This window comes from Choristoneura fumiferana, chromosome 15, assembly GCF_025370935.1.
Source record: "Choristoneura fumiferana chromosome 15, NRCan_CFum_1, whole genome shotgun sequence".
Classification (NCBI taxonomy): Eukaryota; Metazoa; Arthropoda; class Insecta; order Lepidoptera; family Tortricidae; genus Choristoneura; species Choristoneura fumiferana.
This window is the reverse complement of record NC_133486.1, coordinates 2,025,787-2,045,131: the sequence shown is the minus strand read 5'-3', so window position 1 is coordinate 2,045,131 and position 19,345 is coordinate 2,025,787. Positions and strand designations below refer to the sequence as shown.

General features: G+C 37.9%; 2 protein-coding genes across 2 annotated transcripts in view; both read left to right on the top strand.

Annotated features, from left to right (window-relative positions):
- LOC141435557 (uncharacterized) overlaps window positions 1-19,345 on the top strand; it is a gene marked incomplete in the record, with an annotated part of 117,491 nt that overhangs the window by 47,466 nt on the left and 50,680 nt on the right. The window contains 17 exon segments of the mRNA XM_074098271.1: window positions 259-549; window positions 628-880; window positions 1,074-1,256; window positions 1,791-2,023; window positions 2,151-2,364; window positions 2,527-2,703; window positions 3,160-3,392; window positions 3,628-3,773; window positions 4,533-4,663; window positions 5,882-6,070; window positions 6,288-6,496; window positions 15,847-16,082; window positions 16,520-16,650; window positions 16,791-16,979; window positions 17,551-18,293; window positions 18,396-18,645; window positions 19,056-19,238. Of these exon segments, the coding sequence (XP_073954372.1) occupies window positions 259-549; window positions 628-880; window positions 1,074-1,256; window positions 1,791-2,023; window positions 2,151-2,364; window positions 2,527-2,703; window positions 3,160-3,392; window positions 3,628-3,773; window positions 4,533-4,663; window positions 5,882-6,070; window positions 6,288-6,496; window positions 15,847-16,082; window positions 16,520-16,650; window positions 16,791-16,979; window positions 17,551-18,293; window positions 18,396-18,645; window positions 19,056-19,238 (3,991 nt within the window).
- Window positions 7,832-15,556, top strand: LOC141435573 (uncharacterized). Its single transcript, XM_074098300.1, has 2 exons — window positions 7,832-9,454; window positions 14,006-15,556. The coding sequence occupies exons 1-2, from the start codon at window positions 9,110-9,112 to the stop codon at window positions 14,351-14,353; spliced, it is 693 nt and encodes a 230-aa protein (XP_073954401.1). The 5' UTR covers window positions 7,832-9,109; the 3' UTR covers window positions 14,354-15,556.

The following is a 19,345-nucleotide window of genomic DNA, read 5'->3' as shown; positions in this document are numbered from 1 at the left end:
GTTTCTTCAACTATGAAGTTGCGTAATATTAAAAATGTAAACCATAGGAAAAATGCTATACTTACATGTTGCATATGACAAAATTAAATGTATGGATTTTTTCCTACGGTTCGCATTGTCCATATTCCTAAAGTTCATGGAGTTGTGCAATATGCCAGAATTTACTTCATAGCGGCCGGTGACGATAACAGCCGATACTTAAAATCATTTAGATATCACGATCACTAGCATTGAAATGTATGAATCTTTAATTTTCAGTATTTCTAAGTTAATAGATCAATTCAAGCCATCATTTGGTGACACGCAGTCATATAAATCAGTGCGAGAGTTTGCTGATGCTGCAGTGGTTGGCATTCAATATGTAAGCAAATTTTTGGCTAAAAAAAGTGATATCAAAGCTGTTGAAGACATCTCTAGCTTAGTTTTAACCCATGTTGGCAATAAACTTGGAAGCAGTAATGATTTTAAGACGGTATCTGAAGAGTTCAATAATGCTATCAAAATGGTTGATACGATGTCAAATGAGTCTGGTTTTGATGTTTTTGATGTGTAAGTATTTGAAATAATATTTCAATAATTTTCACATATATAAACTGGAGATAAAAATTTGATGACTGCCAATTTCAGACTATCAAAACTGGCAAATTTAATATACAAATGGATCCCGGATGACAAAAAACACGACGTTCTTTTCTACTCTACTCTTTTAACTAAATTAATAGAAGGTGCTCACAAAGTCGTGTCAATCAATATGCATATAGAAGAGGTGGCCTATAACACTACCTTGCGAAACTCTGAAGGATTTAAATTACTTTTGGAGATTCCAGTACCAATTCTTGGCAAAGGGTTAGATGCATTAGCTGATGCAGAAAGAACACAGGTATTTATTGATTTTAATTGTAAGTAGTTAAAGCAACGATATCGACACATTAAACAATTTAGTGTCAAATGCTTTCGACAAGCCTAAAATTAGAAGATCAGTTTATATTTCACCTGTACCACACCATATTTTCATCAATTTATTAGCACTTCAGCATCAAATTTATTAATTTTGATTTTCGTTTTTTTTACAGATCTTTACGTCAAAAATTAATTTCCCGGGCCAATTATTTTGTGATAAAATCAAGTTGCAGAGATTTTTTGTGGTATCGAGTGCTGATGCCAATATTCTGAAGAGTAAACTTTGCAGCGATGCCTGGAATCACTATATCGCTGATCTGATTCAATCTTTCGGATTTTTCGACGTCAAAAACAATGTTTGTATTAAATTAATAACTAATATTAAGACCTGTCACCGTATTTCTTTCTATTTTTTAACTGCTGGTTTCTTCAACAAGTACTCAAAGTCAAAGAATTTTAAGAATAGATTTCTTATCTTTCAATAACTCTAATAGTACCTACTATTAGCTTCATTTCTATATCTGTCTAAAGTATCATTTGTATACGTGTTGTTAATTATTTCCGTTAAATTAAACACAAGATTCTACATCTTAAATTAAGTTATTAAAAAATAGCATTAATAATGAAGTTATGCGCAGTAAAACAGTTTGAATGCTCTTAATTTATGATTTATGATATTTTGACCTACAATAATGACTGTGACTGAAGTTACATGAATGAAACAAAAAAACAATGTTATTTTCGAAAAAATAAATTTCAGATTTGGTTTCTAGCTTCGATTGTTGTTCCTATTGTTCTCCCTAAATCACACTTTTGACGAAATTTTTGCCTTTGTCTTGTTTCTTCACACCTGTATTTTAACTTTTATAAATTCATATTTTTATCCTCAGATAAACGACATGGCGTCGCTTCTGATTCAAGAAACTCTGGGAAAAGATACAAGCAGCCAACTTTATTCTCTTGATAAAGACTTCCAAGTTCTCAAACAATTCTACTACACGCTCGTTAAAATGAATTCCGAGAATAAGCCAAAGATCTACTGGGAGACATTGCTCAACGTCACTCAAACTTCAGATTTTTTGAAAATGTTTGAGGAAAAGAGTAAATTAAGCAAGCAGATTTTGTAAGTCATCACTTATTAGATTTTTGTAAAACCTAGAAATAATGGATCAAAGAAATAATTATGACGATATTATTGATATTTGTATTGAATTAATATCCACTAGTTTGAAACATGATTTTCTTTGCAGAATTACGCTCCATGGGGCTCTAGCAAAAGAAATAATAAAGCAAAACACGATTCTAGACTTCAAGATAACGCCCATAATGATTGATGCTACGACGTTGGTGACTGCTCTGAATGACCAACTCGCGACTACACCAAAGCAATTGACAACACAGGTGAAGCAGTTCTATCCAGATATATTGAAGACTGTGTTGATGACCGCTTTGGATGAGGAAAAGGTTAGTTGATTGATTCAAGAATCGATCAAAGAAAAACAAGGCATAATTTTGCCTAGTAACACCAAAAAATATTTAATGATTCTACCAGAATAAATACGAGTAGGTACATATAGCGCTTCTAAATATGTCAATTATGCAGTTTCTTCCTCCATTTCTTTACAGACTTATAAATCATTATCGACTCACAGTGAAGACATGCTATGTCACGGCCTTGATGCAGCATCCTCATACATAACTATACCTCCATCAGCGAATGGACAAAGTCTAGTCACCGCTTTATGTAACATGTCTTCGTCAATCGAAAGAGGATTATTAAGAAACTCATTTATTGGAAAAGCTGTAAGTACTAAATGGTCTTTTACTAAATCATCGTTAGTTTGGGACTTAGCAAAATAACGATGATTTATTTTCCACATTTTTTAGCAGCCACTAGCTTCAAGAACTTACTATGAACCTCCTTGTGCCTCCTAAGTTATCAGAATTTATGTGTGGAATCACATTTGAAATTTATCATAAGCCCAGTGAGATTCATATACGCCAAGATGATGATGATGATTTGAATAAAATTTCCATTTTTTTTAATTACATCTAAACTACAATATAAACCAGAAAAGTACAAATGGGGCTGCAAATTGAAGACAGTTACATCATACGTGATACGTGATGCTGTATAAGTATCTACCCAAACTTTGGCATAGAAGCCGAAATCTCTCAATGTGTTCTCTGAAGAGCTATTTTCTTCTACTTTGCGAATTTTGGTCGCGTCGAAGAACTTATCCACCCATTTTGTTTCAGATAGAAAAAGTAAATAATTCTACTCACGGACCTTTAGACGAAGTCAAATGGACAGTACTCATAAATAGCGTCAAACAACTCTACATCACTCTTGAAGCAGACTACACTTACCTCTTCGAGTTCAGGAATTATGGTATGGATAAGGAAGTACAAAAAGAAGTGGAAGCCTTATTGGAAAAGGCAAAAGAATTTTGGTTCGGAAAGGAAAATTTGCAAAGGAGCTTGCATTTGAGGTAATTTACGCCAGCGTATTAAAATTTACAATAGTTTCTTTATAGTAGAATTCTCCAATATTTTCACTAAGTTTATTTTTAATGATTGCTTAAACACGGTAAAGATTGCATTTACACTTAAATTGGACGAAAATAAGATTTTTTTCCTCAATATCTACTATATTTTATTTCAAAGTCGATACAGGTCCTCAGCATTACACCTACCTTTTATCAATACCATCTCTAATTATTGCAGTCTCAAATTTGGTTTCCGTGTACTGGATTTGCTGGACCGTGGACTCTTCAACCTGAGCAGCGAGGGCTGGTTGAAGGTCAAGCGTAGCATGGACGTAATAACCGGGCCAATGACTGTTGCTGAAGAATTTGTTAAAGTTATTTCTGGTAAGTTAAAAAGTTATCGGGTCTGTGAAACTGCACACCCGAATAGCTTAATTGAACTATACTGCATTCAATTTTAAGGCTGCATCACTATCTTCGTAGAACTAAGGTTACCGACATAGCCCGAAGAATTGCGAAACTGAAGTGGCAGTGGGCAGGGCACATTGCTCGCAGGACTGATGGCCGATGGGGTCAGAAGGTTCTCGAATGGCGTCCGCGTATCGGGAGACGAGGTTTCGGTAGGTCTCCAACAAGATGGAGCGACGACCTGGTTAAGATCACGGGATCGTGGTGGATACGGAAAGCACAAGACCGGTCTGAGTGGAGAGCCATGGGGGGCTATGTCCAGCAGTGGACGTCTTTCGGCTGACATGATGATGATGACCACTATGTGCATTAGGTTTACTCCACTACTATATTCACTACTACCGTTACCTAATAACTAAGGTGTGCGATGAGAACTCACCAACTTAGAACCACAAAACTATTTCCCTTCTTGTCTAACATTAGGTAAACAAGTAGCCTTATCCTAAAGCATCCTATAAATTACCCTTTATTCTTCGTTACATAACCATCTTACATAACCAGCACAGTTAGCCAAATTATTTTCTAACTTAATTGATTATATCCTGGCGTTTCGACGGCCGCTACCACGGCGCGCTCGCTTTGCTCGCTCGGCTCGCGCTTTGTATTCGCATTCTACTTAACACTCCTCTTCGCTTTGCCCGTCTAATTTTTAATTAAAAAGTATTTCTCTTCCAGCGTTTTCGCGCAACGAAACTTACTCTTCTGATCTTCCCCCGGCTACGTTACAAGTCATCCAGAAGCTCATTCCGAATCTTCCGTACTTGATCGCCGATGCCGTCAATATCCTTGCCAATGACAATACTGATGTGAGTATGATTTATATTCAAAAACCCGGCCAAGAGCGTGTCGGACACGCCCCAAATAGGGTTCCGTAGCCATTACGAAAAAATTAAGTAATATTTTTCTAAGGATTTCGTATTTTATACGGAATCTTCCAAGTTTAGGCTGCTATTTACTCATAAACTACTAATAATTCTCAAGCAAACTTAGCCGACATAGTTTTGCTTGAAAGTTTGATATACTTACTACCATCCTGATTTTTTTCAAATTTTTCCACCCACCGGTTTAGATTTTAGAGGGTGGGGGGGGGACGCTTGATTTTTATGAAAAATTGCACTTTAAAGTTGAATATTTCGCAGCAGTGGGACACTATACAGGCTACTTAAAAAAATATATATATATTTCGCAAACAAATCACTGAATCGAAAAGTCGTCTTAGCAAACCCCTAATGGTTTTAAAAGACCAATCCAACAATACTCCACATTATAGGGTTGGATGAGAAAAAAAAATCATCCTTACTTTAAGTCTATTGAAGGTACCCTAAAAAAAATCTTTTTTTATTTTTTTATTGTAAGTAAGTATACTATTTTGTCGGCATAGTTTACATATATATCCTTGCAAAATTACAGCGTTCTAGTATTGATATTCCCGGAGCAAAGCTGCGGACGGACAGACAGACAGACAGACATGGCGAAACTATAAGGGTTCCGTTTTTGCCATTTTGGCTCCGTAACCCTAAAAAGGAGGATGTTTTCTATTCAATTTTACTTTTTTTTATTACCTCAGAACCGTCATTTATGAACTGATATGGCTTACCGTCCGGTCCCATTTAAATTTAATACAATTTATAAAGTACTTAAACATCTAAAGCTAAAGCGGAGAAACATACAATTACTTAATATATTTACATTTAAGCAACATCAAATTTGCGGAGCTTTGCGGTGAAGGAAAACATCGTGAGGAAACCTGCACTAACCTGCGAAGCGATTCAATGGTGCGTGCGAAGTTCCCAATCCGCACTGGGCCCGTGTGGGAGCTATGGCCCAAGCCCTCTTGTTCTGAGAGGAGGCCTGTGCCCAGCAGTGGGACGTACCTATATAGGCTGGGATGATGATGATGAACATCAAATTAAAGTAAACTAACATAGTCTAACCTCTGTTGCACATTGTCATCAGCAGATTTAAAGTACTCGCAAACAGGTCTACATATAGTGTCTTTATCATAACCAAAACTCTATTTGTAGATAGAACCAATAATAGAAGCCCTGAACGCCGAGCCACCTTGGCCTTGCTCATCCAGCCTGACCAACATCTTGGATATCACAGACAGCTCGCAGGAAGCCGTGGAAGCTTTGGAGACGGTGTTCTGCCTGGACAAGGCGTTCCAACAGGAGTGGGTGGAGTATTTGGGGGCGAAGAACTTGACTAAGCTAGTAAGTTAGAGTTGTTCTGAACTAGTGACCTGCCCTGACTTCAAACGGGTGAAACTTAAAAAGAAAAGAAATTAAAAAATAAAGATTGATTCTAATCAAAAATGGTATTTTCACTCTTTCAAAGGGTCTCTTTTTGATCGAAGCTGTGTACTTATTATTAGATAGTAAAATGTATAATCAAATTCCTCTGAACTTCATCCACACCTCGTTGTTTCAGGATTTCCACACACTGAACACTACATCCGAACACGTGTTTCTGAAGTTTTCTTCGACTTTCGACTCCGTGATTAAATACACGATGACACTACAAAAGATTCTAGAAGAAATAGCTGACGACTCTTCTGATATGTGGGAGAGGCCTATGACGCTGGTATCGGCTTGGCGGTACGCGCAGCACACGCTCGATGGCAAGGAAGAGATTATAAGGTATGATAAATAATATACATATAATAAAGCTGAAGAGGGTCGAAAGTCTGTACATGGAAGATATTCGAAAAAAAGTTGTCTGGGGATACTTAGAATCGATAACAGAACACGTTCCAACAGTTTTTAGATTTTTTGTCTGTTTGTCTGTTTATCTGTTTGTCGTTTATTTGACCGCGCATCACGTGAGAACGCTCTGAACGGATTTTTATGCAAACTTTACTAATCTGACGAGAAATCCCGCCAGGTTATAGGCTATAAAAATTCGACCCTTAGGGTATAAAAATTCAACCCTTAAAAGTGGAGGTAGCTACTACATTCAATTCGATTGAGTTAAATTTCCACCTTCAAGTTTTCAAATACGTGCTATGACTATCAAGTACCCTGATAACTAACAGATGGCGCTGAAATTAATAACGTTGTGACTCGAGTAAGCCACTGAGGAAGGATTTTGCCAATTAACTCTAAGTTTAAAAGAGGGAGTACGGATATCAACAAATTTAATTGAATAATTTAATTGATTTACTAATACGACTAAAATTAAACGACAATAAAGTAATTGCCACACATTGCAATGCCATCTTTTGGAGAACTGGGTAAACAGTAAATAATGGAGTAAACTAATAAAAAAGAGTTTACTTACATAGTTACTTAGTTTTTTAGCATTAGAAAAAGGGTAAACAATCTTGACGAGTCTTTTATTTGAAAAACGTTTTAAAAAACAGTTGCTATTACTTTTATGATACCAAAAGCATGTAAATGATCATTATATCCTTGCTAATTGTTACTATTTGTTGTGACTTATTTGCAAAAGTTTTTTTCAATATAAAGACACATCAAGATCGCTTGCCTTCTTTCTAATGCTAAAAAAAAGAAGTATAAGTAATGGTAAAATCAACACACATATCAACACGCGTACGAGTATAAGTATCGCTATCGAGTACCCTGCTACACTAACAGATGGCGCCGATTTAGCCAAATTGACTAAGTTTAAAAGAGGGTGTACGGATATCACGAAATTTAACTGAATAGGTAATTGATTAAATAATACAACAAAAATAAATTAATTGCCACACATTTCACAGTGCCATCTTATGGAGAACTATGAAACAAACGAGTTAACATAGTTACGTAGTGGTTACATCAACACTCATATTCAACACGCGTATAATTAATTAATAGAAAAATGACATAAATTATTCCTAATTAATTTATATCCGTGTTAACGCCGTATAAACTGCAAGCAAAGCGCTCGGGCTTGCGACAAACACCGAGCGCCTCACTCGGCTTTACGACGTCGCACCTATCACACCTATGTACTTTTTATGTAGTTTTTTTTTTATTATATACTGTAAAGTTTGAGTCAATTTTTAATCATCTCCTGATCTTCAACACGCACCCTTGCATCGAGATTGACGCCTCAACATTTGGCCTTACGATACCGGATTTATACCCAGCGACCACCGAAGGAGGTCAATTAGCGATCAAGCAGTGTGCAAACAGCGAGATCAAAGGACAGCGCAGACGATACGTGGCGGATTTGCAAGTATTGTACTCAGATCAGGCCCAACTGTGCAACAACAATTAAAATTTCATAAACCACGCAGACTACAAGCAGCGGATTTGCAAGTGTTCATACTCAGATCAGGCCTAGTTTAACTGCGTGGCACAAACGGTCGTCAAGAAGTTAATTAACGAAGGGTGATTCGTAAGCAGAAAGTGCCTATTTGCAGGAGTGAAGTACCCCAAAGGGCCCACCTACGGAAACAAACCACAGTTTTTAACTTTATCAAGAAATTTACAACAAGAAGAATTAATTAGTTCATCATCAAGCAGTCGTCGTCTGCAATCATTATTACAATACCTACGTGAGCACCGAGGAAGGCATAACTAATTGTGAGTTCGTTCCGATTTTTCACTTTGTGTCCATTCCCAGTTGCATTTAACGTTTAACATAATTGATTTCCTAGTCATTCTCATCATTAAAGTCATTCGTCAATAGATACGAGTACCTACATTGGTAAAATCATTTACCTTTGGAATGCCCCAACTTCAATCGTTTAGGTACAACCTTTAATTAGGTACCTAACGAAATTTATTAAGAGAAATATAATAATTAAATTCACTATTCATTAGTTCTTCTTTGTAACATTTTACCAAAATTTAAGGTAATTTCACGTAACTAGTCGTATCAAATTTCTAGTGCTTAATTCTATAAGTACAAAATCTAATTGCCTATCAATCAATTTCCATTTGATTCGTGTTTAGGTTTCATCTGCAAGTGGCTAATATTTAATTTAATTTTTGTGCTTAAAGACGATTTACGGTGCTTTCCAGCAACGCAGCACAGTGTCGTACTGTGTCAGGCTTCTTGCGTGGCTGTAAGCGAGCGCTTCTCAGAGTCGTGCACGGTGTCTGCGCATGCACCGCGGCCAGCGCGCATTCCTCCGCCTTGAGAACAAAAGGCGACCCGGCGCATGTTTACTTGTTTCCTCGCATTTTGCCTACTTTTTGCATTTACAATATTATATTATTTGATTTAAGTATAGCTTCACTTGCATATCTTTTCGCGAAGTACCTATTACTTGCATTTTCATTCTTGGCACTAAGTATATAATGGATCTCAAAGGCTTAATTAGAGTGCGAGCTTCGTATAAATCCAAGCTTACGCAATTTAAATCATATTTAGAAGTCGTTCTAAGTTGCGAATCACTTAGTAACCTACAACTCAAAGAAATTAATATTCGTTTGTCTAAATTCGAGGAACTTTATGCATATTTCGACAGCACGCAGTCTGACATAGAACGTCTGTCTGAAATTCCAGACGACCAGTTTAAAGAACGTAAGGAATTTGAAGATCAGTACTACGCGGCCGTCGCCGGCGCTCGAGAGGTGTTGGACAGGCACAGCGGCGCTGCGGGCGGCGCCGACAGCCTCCAGTCGGCGGAGTCAGGTTCGAGGGCTGTCCTTACAGGTGGGCCAAGCTTAAAGTTACCCACTATCCAACTGCCAAGTTTTTCTGGTCGCTATCAAGATTGGCTCGAGTTCCATGATACCTATGCGTCATTAATTCATTCGAATAATTCAATACCCACGATTCATAAATTTCATTATTTGCGCGCAGCCTTAACCGATAGTGCTGCTTTAATTATCCGCTCCTTAGACTTTTCAGCGGATAACTATGAGGTTGCATGGTCGCTGTTATGCGATCGTTATAATAATAATAGATTACTGATAAACAATCATATCCAAGCCATTTTTAATATTGAACCCGTGATCAAAGAGTCTGCGCGAGCTCTCAGAAATATTATAGACATTGTTAATAAAAACCTCAGAGCTCTCGCTACGCTGAAGTTGCCTACCGATCATTGGGACGTGCTTGTGATCTACATGATTTCTAATAAGTTGGATCCTTTGACTAGACGTGAATGGGAGGAACACCGAAACACCATTAAAGATATTCCTACACTGAACGAGTTTCAAGGATTCCTGAAAAATCGTGCTGATTTATTGGAAACCATGGCAGAGTCACAGGCGCAGCAAAGGCGTCGTCATAGCGATGTTAGTCATGTTCGACCTAAAACCTTTGTCGCAAATCAGCTAACCCCGCCTTCGTTTTCACGTTCATGCGCTCTGTGTAATAATAAACATGCCGTTTATCAGTGTCCTATATTTAAATCTTTAACTGTAGAAACACGTCTGCAAAAGGCAAACAGTTTAAATTTATGTCTCAATTGTTTACGACCTAGGCATCCAGACAAAAAGTGTCGGCTAGGTCCGTGCTTACAGTGCTCAAAGTGGCACAATTCACTATTACATACGGACGACCAATCGTCTCATGCCAGCGCTGACAGCTCTGGCGCTCCAGGCACAAGCACCGTACTGACTGCCTCCGCCGCCGAGCGGGGCGAGCACACTGATGATGACCAACCAAACGACAATATCGCTCTGTCGTCTACCACCGCTGATCACAGCAGCGTGCTGTTGTCTACGGCACTCGTCGACGTCGCTGATCGCGATGGTAACAAAATCACTGTGCGCGCACTGTTGGACAACGGTAGTACTTGTTGCTTGATGACAGAGAAATTATATTCCAAGCTTAATTTACCTGCATATTCAACTTCAACTTCTGTTGAAGGATTAAATTGTCAGTCGTCACGCATCACAAAACGGTGTGATGTAGCTATATCTTCTCGTCATGACAAATACGTAGTTGACATAAATTGCTTCATTGTACCTCAGATTACGCAACTTTTACCAGTTCGAAAGGTTGACTGTACATCACTAAATATTCCTCCTAATATTTTCTTAGCTGACCCAACATTCCATTTGCCATCAGAAATAGATTTGTTGTTAGGTGCTGAAATATTTTGGAGTGTTTTAGGTACACATAGAATTTCATTAGGTAAAAATAAACCGACTCTAAATAAGAGTAAATTTGGTTATTTAGTGTCAGGTACGGTTCTGTCATGCAAAGGTAATAATAATAATACTACAGTCCATTGCAATTTTTTACAAAATACCGCTGATAATGAGCTTCAAAATCAATTAAATCAATTTTTTGAGCTTGAAACAGTTCGAGCTCCAGATCATAACATTTTATCTAAAGATGACAATGCATGCGAAAGTCATTTTACACTGAACACAACCCGTCAGTCAGACGGGCGTTTTATAGTAAAAATTCCATTAAAGGAATCTCCAGAGGTATTAGGAGATTCTTATGAACAGGCTTTAAGTCGATTTTTATGTTTAGAGCGCAGGTTTAAACGCGATCCTAACTTTAAAAATCAATATTGTGACTTTATTTCGGAGTACATTAAACTAGGTCATATGACCGAAAATAAGTACTTTAATCGTGAGGAAACCTCTTACATTCTCCCTCATCACGGAGTGTTGCGAGAAATGAGTCTCACGACTAAGCTCCGTGCTGTATTCGACGGATCAGCTGTGACGACTTCCGGTTTGTCATTAAACAATATTCAACATGTAGGTCCAACAGTTCAAGACGACCTCATTAGCATATTAATTCGATTTCGTCAGCATAGATACGTAGTGAGTGCAGATATAGATAAATTTTATAGGCAGTGTTTAATACATGATTCACAGCGCAATTTGCAACAAATACTGTGGCGTTTTAACCCCACAGAAGAATTAAAAACATATAAATTAAACACAGTTACCTACGGAACTGCTTCCGCCCCCTATCTCGCGACCAGGTGTCTGGTACAGTTAGGCAAAGAATGCGCTGACAGTGAAGTAGCTAGTGCTATCTTACATGATTTTTACATAGATGACCTGATTTCAGGTCATGATTCTGAAGATAGATTAATTCAAATATGTAACACACTTACAAATGTACTTCACAGCGGTCAGTTTCATTTACGTAAATGGCGTTCCAATAATTCTTACCTACTTAATCAGATTCAAGGTCAAAATTCTAGTGATGAATTGCTTAAAATAAATAAAAATGAATATTCTAAAACCTTAGGTTTGCTTTGGTCCAGTACAGAGGATAATTTAACATTTTCAGTTGACGTTAATACGTTTCCTAACCCGATTAGCAAACGCAATATTTTATCGACAATCGCAAAGATCTTTGATCCACTAGGATTAATAAACCCTATTGTTTTACAAGCTAAAATAATTTTACAAAGGTTGTGGGCAACTAAAGTGTCATGGGACGAACCTTTATCTTCTGAATTTCAGTCAGATTGGGCAAATTTCGTAAAACATTTGCACGAATTAAATAATATTATAATCCCACGACGCGTTTTATGCCTATCACCCATAAAAATAGAAATTCATGCTTTTAGCGATGCATCTATTCAGGCATATTCAGCATGCATCTATATTCGTTCGATTTCACAGAATGGAGAGGTCTCCGTACATTTAATTATGGCCAAAAGCAAAGTGGCCCCACCTAAGCCTACGACAATCCCACGGTTGGAGCTATGTGGAGCCCTTTTATCAGCTCGTCTAGTTGACAAGGTAAAAACAGCCTTGCGCTTAAATATTGATAGCTGTTATTACTGGTGCGATTCCACCATAGTACTCGGTTGGATTAATTCACCGAAATTAACTTTAAAATCTTTTGTTTTAAACCGCATCAACGAAATAACGGAAAATACGGATCCTAGCTCATGGCACTATGTGCCAACTGAATTAAATCCCACCGATATCGGGTCTAGAGGGTTTATACCTTCACAATTAAACCAGTCAATATTTTGGTGGTTTGGACCTGATTATTTATTATTAAATAAAGAACATTGGCCTAAAAAACCAACTCATAAAGTTGACAACTTACCAGAAACTAAAATTGTATGCCACGTCTCATTAACAGAACAAGTACAATTGGAAGAGATGAATACCTTTGTGACTAAATATTCTAGCTTTGAAAAACTACGTCGAGTATTAGCTTATGTTCATAGATTTATCTTTAACTGTCGTTATCCAAACAACAAATTTACGAACTATTTAAAAATTTCGGAGTTAAATTCATCAGTTAATTCATTATGTTTAATCGTGCAAAAAGAAATGTTTAAAAATGAATACAATGTACTTAAAAATAATAATCAGTTGCCCTTAAAAAATAAATTAATAAATGTAAATCCTTTTTTACATACAGACAATTTAATAAGAGTGGGTGGTCGATTATCTAATTCTAACTATGACTATGACACAAAACACCCCATTATACTGCACGCATCTCATCATGTCACTAAACTTTTATTTGAGTATTATCACAAACTACTTCTTCACGCGGGTCCGCAGCTTTTACTTGCCACAATACGACATAAATATTGGCCTATTGGTGGACGCAATCTTGCTCGAAAAACCGTTCACAGTTGTGTAACTTGCTGTCGATTCGCAGGTAAAAGTGTACAGCCCATTATGGGTAATCTACCTGAATAACGTGTTCACATTGACTATCCTTTTATTAATACAGCTGTTGATTATGCCGGTCCTATTTTGATAGCGAACAGAAAGGGAAGAGGATGTCAGTTGATTAAATCCTACATATGCGTATTTGTATGCTTGGCTGTAAGGGCAGTTCACATCGAGCTTGTCACCGAGTTAAGTTCACAGGCTTTCATTGCCGCCTTGAACAGATTCATTGCCCGCAGAGGCAAACCTGCCAACATTTTCTCGGACAATGCTTCTAATTTCGTAGGGACTTCTAATGAACTCGCTCGTTTATTAAAATCATCTTCGCTGGAAATAAGTAAATATGCGTCGGAGAACTCCATAAATTTTCAGTTTTCACCAGCTTACAGCCCCCATTTTAATGGTTTAGCCGAGGGTTCCGTGAAATCTATTAAGCATCATTTGAAGAGAGTATTGGCCCTTGCAAATTTAACATACGAGGAAATGAATACATTACTCGTCCAAATCGAATCAATCCTCAATTCTCGGCCTCTGACGCCTTTATCATCAGACCCCAGAGACTTAGTTCCCCTAACTCCAGCTCATTTTTTGATCGGACGAACTCTGATGATGTTGCCATCGCCTCAGGTCAACGACTCCACAGTCTCCGTTTCACGATACATGAGGACGCAGCAGTTAAAGACTCATTTCTGGAGTAGATACTATAAAGAGTACATTTCAGAACTCCAGAAGAGACAAAAATGGCACAAGGATGGCCGGCGCCTCAAACTTGGCGAGATGGTGGTTGTAAAGGACGACCGCCTGCCCCCCAACCGCTGGCTGCTCGGCCGCGTCACCGGCCTGCACCCTGGCTCCGACGGCGTGCCACGCGTCGCCGATGTGTACACCACCTCCGGGACTCTACGAAGAGCCTTTAATCGACTCTGCCCACTGCCGATTTTGGAAACTTCCGTTCCCAAGGGGGGAGCATGTTAACGCCGTATAAACTGCAAGCAAAGCGCTCGGGCTTGCGACAAACACCGAGCGCCTCACTCGGCTTTACGACGTCGCACCTATCACACCTATGTACTTTTTCATGTAGTTTTTTTTTTATTATATACTGTAAAGTTTGAGTCAATTTTTAATCATCTCCTGATCTTCAACACGCACCCTTGCATCGAGATTGACGCCTCAACAATCCGGAATACGAAAATTCGGCGAAGAACTAGGGTCACTGACATAGCTCGAAAAATTATATGCAAGTTGAAGTGGCAATTGGCAGGCCACATCGCTCGAAGAACAGATATTCATTATTATTCATTGGGGGAGAAGTCCTCGAGGAGCGGCGACCGGAAGACGAAGCGTTGGCAGGCCTCCCTCCAGGTGAATGACGACATTGTGAGACTTGCGGGAAACCGGTGGATGCAAGTGGCGAGTTGTCGTTCATTGTAATTTATAATTTATTTGTATTGTAATATTATTGATTATATGTAGGTACGTTAGTCTGTAAGGTATTTATTGTATGGGCCAAGTTGCCCGAAATAAATGGATTTATTACGAGTATTATTATTGTGGCGTTGTAAGGGGTAGGCCTTTTTCGATCAGTGGACCTCTTCCGGCTGATGATGACGAATTATATCGCATCAATATTCATACGTATTGCCTCTTTTAAGCACTTAATAATGGTCACGAAGGTGAGTACTTAAAAAAAAAAAAAAATCTCTTTCTTTTGCGGAGTAAATTTACAACGATTTCGGATTTGGGACTCGCATTTTATAGGCGTTACCATGCCTTCCCGAAAAAAACGAATCGACTACCAGGGGCACGGCACGGTCTCAGGAGTCTGAGGAAGACCGCGATGGGAGACTCAGTGGCGCTCTAGCCGGGCAGGCCGCTTTGCTTTCGGCTGAAACGGCAAGCCAGCGCGAGGCTGGGTTGCGATCCCAAAGACATGTACGCAATCTTTGAGATCACTCGATGTAGGAAAAAAGTAAGCGAAGAATAAAAATCTTATTTCTTGAGCAATTTAGATGTGAAACTTGGTGATCATGATCAGATTTTTCAGTTGATTGTTTAGCTGTAGTTTGAAGGGATTTTTCGAAAATTCCAAGAAACGGCCAATGCGGGACATTAACTTCATTCCTATCGAGTATTGTGTAAATATAAAAATCTACGCAGACGAAGTCGCGGGCAAAAGCTAGTGATAAATAATTAAATATCACACGGCAATTGACATTAATTGTATTTGTTCCAAACTACGCAAAGCTACATTAAAAACTAACCAAAATATTAACGTACTTGCCTACATACTTAAATATTTGATGCATGTTAAACTTGAGAAGAAAGTTCTCAACATCATTATGTTAGGCAAATGCTGATGACAAATCGTAAATTAAAGCATTTACAAAATGTCATCTACATAATCAACACCTCCATTACAAGGAATGGCTAGGTAATCAAATTTATAAAGTATCTTTTTTTGTTTCTAGAAATTTCTTTGCGAAGCTTGACATAGTCCTAAATTCAATCACCACTTCTGAGAACCTAGACGGTCTCTCGCTCAACAGTCTGTGGGAGAGTTACCTAAAATGTTCAAAAGCCACATACATAGAAGATGAATGTAAAGTTATCTCCAGATCTGCTTGGAAGAACTCGCTTAGATTTTTGTCAGTGTTGGCCTTGAATATGGCAGAAGATCTTTACACTTACTTTTATGAAATCAATGGTAAGTGTTTGTTCTGTAATCGTAAATCAAATTGAATAGTATCTTCGTCTATAGGGGCTTCATCTGCAGTCGTATTGTCATCTTCATCTGTTGACACATCTGTAGAGAATTCAACGTGAATGTTAACGATGAGGAAAAGCGAGACATTTTCAAATACTTTTCGCAAATTCACATTCTCGGTTCACGAGGATTTTTGGATCTTTTTTCCGTAATCTGTAAAAGATGATCAACCGGCCCTTAAACAAATGGACCAATTTTGATGCGATTTTTTTAGTCAATAGGTTATTTAATCGAGATGGCTCTTAGCTGTGTTACATCAGAATTGGGTCCTTTCTATTTTAACTTTTCTAAATTGTGATTATAAATTATTAATGTCCGTTAAATCATAATGCTGAAACCTCGAAACCTTTTTTGTGTTAACTATTTTCTCGTTCTAGAGCCGGATTCAAACTTGTTGCAAATCATGGGTTTCACGAAAAATACGGGCTTATACTTGCTGTACGACAAAATGACTGACTTCATCGGAGTGTTGCTTAACTCCTATTGGGACTACGGCTTCATGAATCAGGTTAGTTGTACCTATTACCGGTCTCACCACTCATTGATAATTTTAACTGTGATGCCGTCTCTGTTTATTTGGTCCAAATAAGCAGGGACAGCAATTCATTAGCATTATCCACTTAACAAACGTTATGAAAACATCAATAGATACGCCGAGCATCCCAATCCCAGTTCTGGGACTGCGAAGCCATCGTCTCGTCCCTGACTCCGCCTCCTGGAAGCCCTATAGACGCCGACAGCATCCACAAGGTCCAGCCTTACGTCTGTCCGTCGCTGTTGTACTGGATCTCCTTACCCAGAGGAGACAACACCCTGCTTGATGTTGTTGCCAAGCCTGTAAGTAGAACCTGTGAAAAAGTTTCCTGGCCTCCTAATGCATGAATATGACAAGCCAGCAAGCCACAGATGAAACTAACCTTTTAGTGTAGAATTTGAAAGAATAAATCGTTTATCGGGTGCTCTAACCAGGATTTGAATCCACATTACTTGACTTACCGTGCGGAGCACGCTAAAGCTAATTGTAACATAGCTCGTATGTAGTTAGTTTTCCTTTGGCCCGCACCAAGCGGTTTGCTTCACCTTTCATAATGCAAACTGCTAAGGAATGGAATTCGCTCCCGTCGTCTATATTTCCGGGTAAATATAATCTAGGGCTCTTCGAGGCTAGAATTAATAGGCTGTTACTGAGCCAATGAGATACCTTTGGCCTCATCTGCACTTTGCATCAGGTCAATCACGGTCAGTTTTATGTAAAAAAGCTATCAACACAGTCAAATAACTTCATCGCTTGCATACAGTAATAATGGTGTGGTGTGTCATGTAAATAAAGCTATCATAAAGCAAGACTCTTGTGCTTTTTTATATTCATAGAATAATTAAAATTTCAAATGTATTTTTATCCTTTCAGCAATATTTCTTCTTCACAGTAAACGTCAGTACTCTAACAAGCAATTACAAAGACGCTTTTGACAAAGTCAAAAGTTTCAGTGTATTGATAAAAAATATCACAAGTAAAAATGAGACTGCGGTTTCCAAAGACGATTTAAAATTACAAACAATTAAAGGAAAGTTTGAGAAAATTGTGAATACAATTTTATCCTATTCAGTGAATAAAACTGATGCGTCTTATGAACTATTTAATGAAATAAATACAAAACAATTTACTGCTACGGCTTATTTATCAAGAGTCATTGCTATTATAAATAAATTACACATTGCAGTAGAAAATTTAACAATAAACGATATTGCAAAGGACTTGTCAGAAGATGATTCAATAGATTTAAAAAAGAATCTGACAACGATACAGAAAATCTTTACTAGGCGACCCACTGAAGCGGTTGCTTTGCATTTTGATATAATAACAAATGTTTTACGGAATAACAACGACAATTATACATTGACTCATGGTATTTCGGCAACATGCGACGGTTTGAAAAATAATGATACCCGAAAAGATATTCTGGTTGACATTCAAAGAACCAAAGTACTTCTTTGTGCTCAAGACTATCAAGCGATTTATGGTGCGGTTGAAAATACTATAACTGAAGATTTTGAAAAAGCACGTGAGAGTTTATTCAACTTAGTTAATATTCAGCAACGTGTCATAGTAAAAAATCTCACAGATATCAATACCGAATATCTGAAAGAAAGGTAAAAGTTACATCAAAAATATTTAATTTTAGACTAATCAATATCAATAAAGTCATCAAAATAAACATTAACTGGCTACTTAATCCTTTAAATTTTTTTCAGAAAACAAATAGTGAACTACTTAAAACATTCTATAACGTATGCTTACGACCTCGGTATCCCGTTGTATCTGCAATACCTCCAGTCCACCTTGCAGCATCAGAACGTGATCCTCAGCTTCATCTCTGGTGACAATTGGTGGAAAACCTTAAGAGACCTCTACAATGGACCTTACGCTAGCAAGTTCTTCGATTCCTTGGAGAACAGTTTTGACATCGTCGAGGACATATTTACTAATCTTGATCAGATTCACGTGAGTGATATCATCTTCTAAAATTAAAATATTAATTACGAAAAACAATTTTGCTTTAGATTCTCATCAATACACTTTATTAAGTAAGGCGACGCCAGCGTTGCTCAAGCATAGACACCGACCTTGGAAAGGGAGAAAGATGACAGAGATGATCAGACTTGGCCAAATTTTGCGTTTCAAAGACGTAACTATAGAGATCTCGCACCATTTGCTTATAGGCATTTACTTTTCACTATAAATGTCACTTAGTTTCAGTACAAATATTATGACAGCGCCGTAGTTACCACATAAGTATCACTAGGTGTGTTCCCACTAGTTCCATTGGCAGTACTATAATAGAGTTCTATAATATATAATACCACTACACTTAGCAAAACTGTTTATAATTTTACTAACACTTGACCTTCTAGTTCATCCGCTTACTCCGGGACATCAACGTCAACAACACGGACGCCCTCTGTCTCCCGAACATCACACTATCTGACTATATCCCAGACAGAACTGGCATCATAACTGATCTCAAGAGCCAACTGTGCATGGAGGATAAGAAAGAGTTATTCAAGGAACTACCGCTGCTTGTTTTGGCGTCTCAGGTAAACAAATTTTTTGAAGCATTTTTCTTGTTTTCACTTGTTTCTCTACAGCAGTGTTTTTCAAACTGGGGGTCACGACTCACGACCCCGGGGGGTGGATTAAGGGG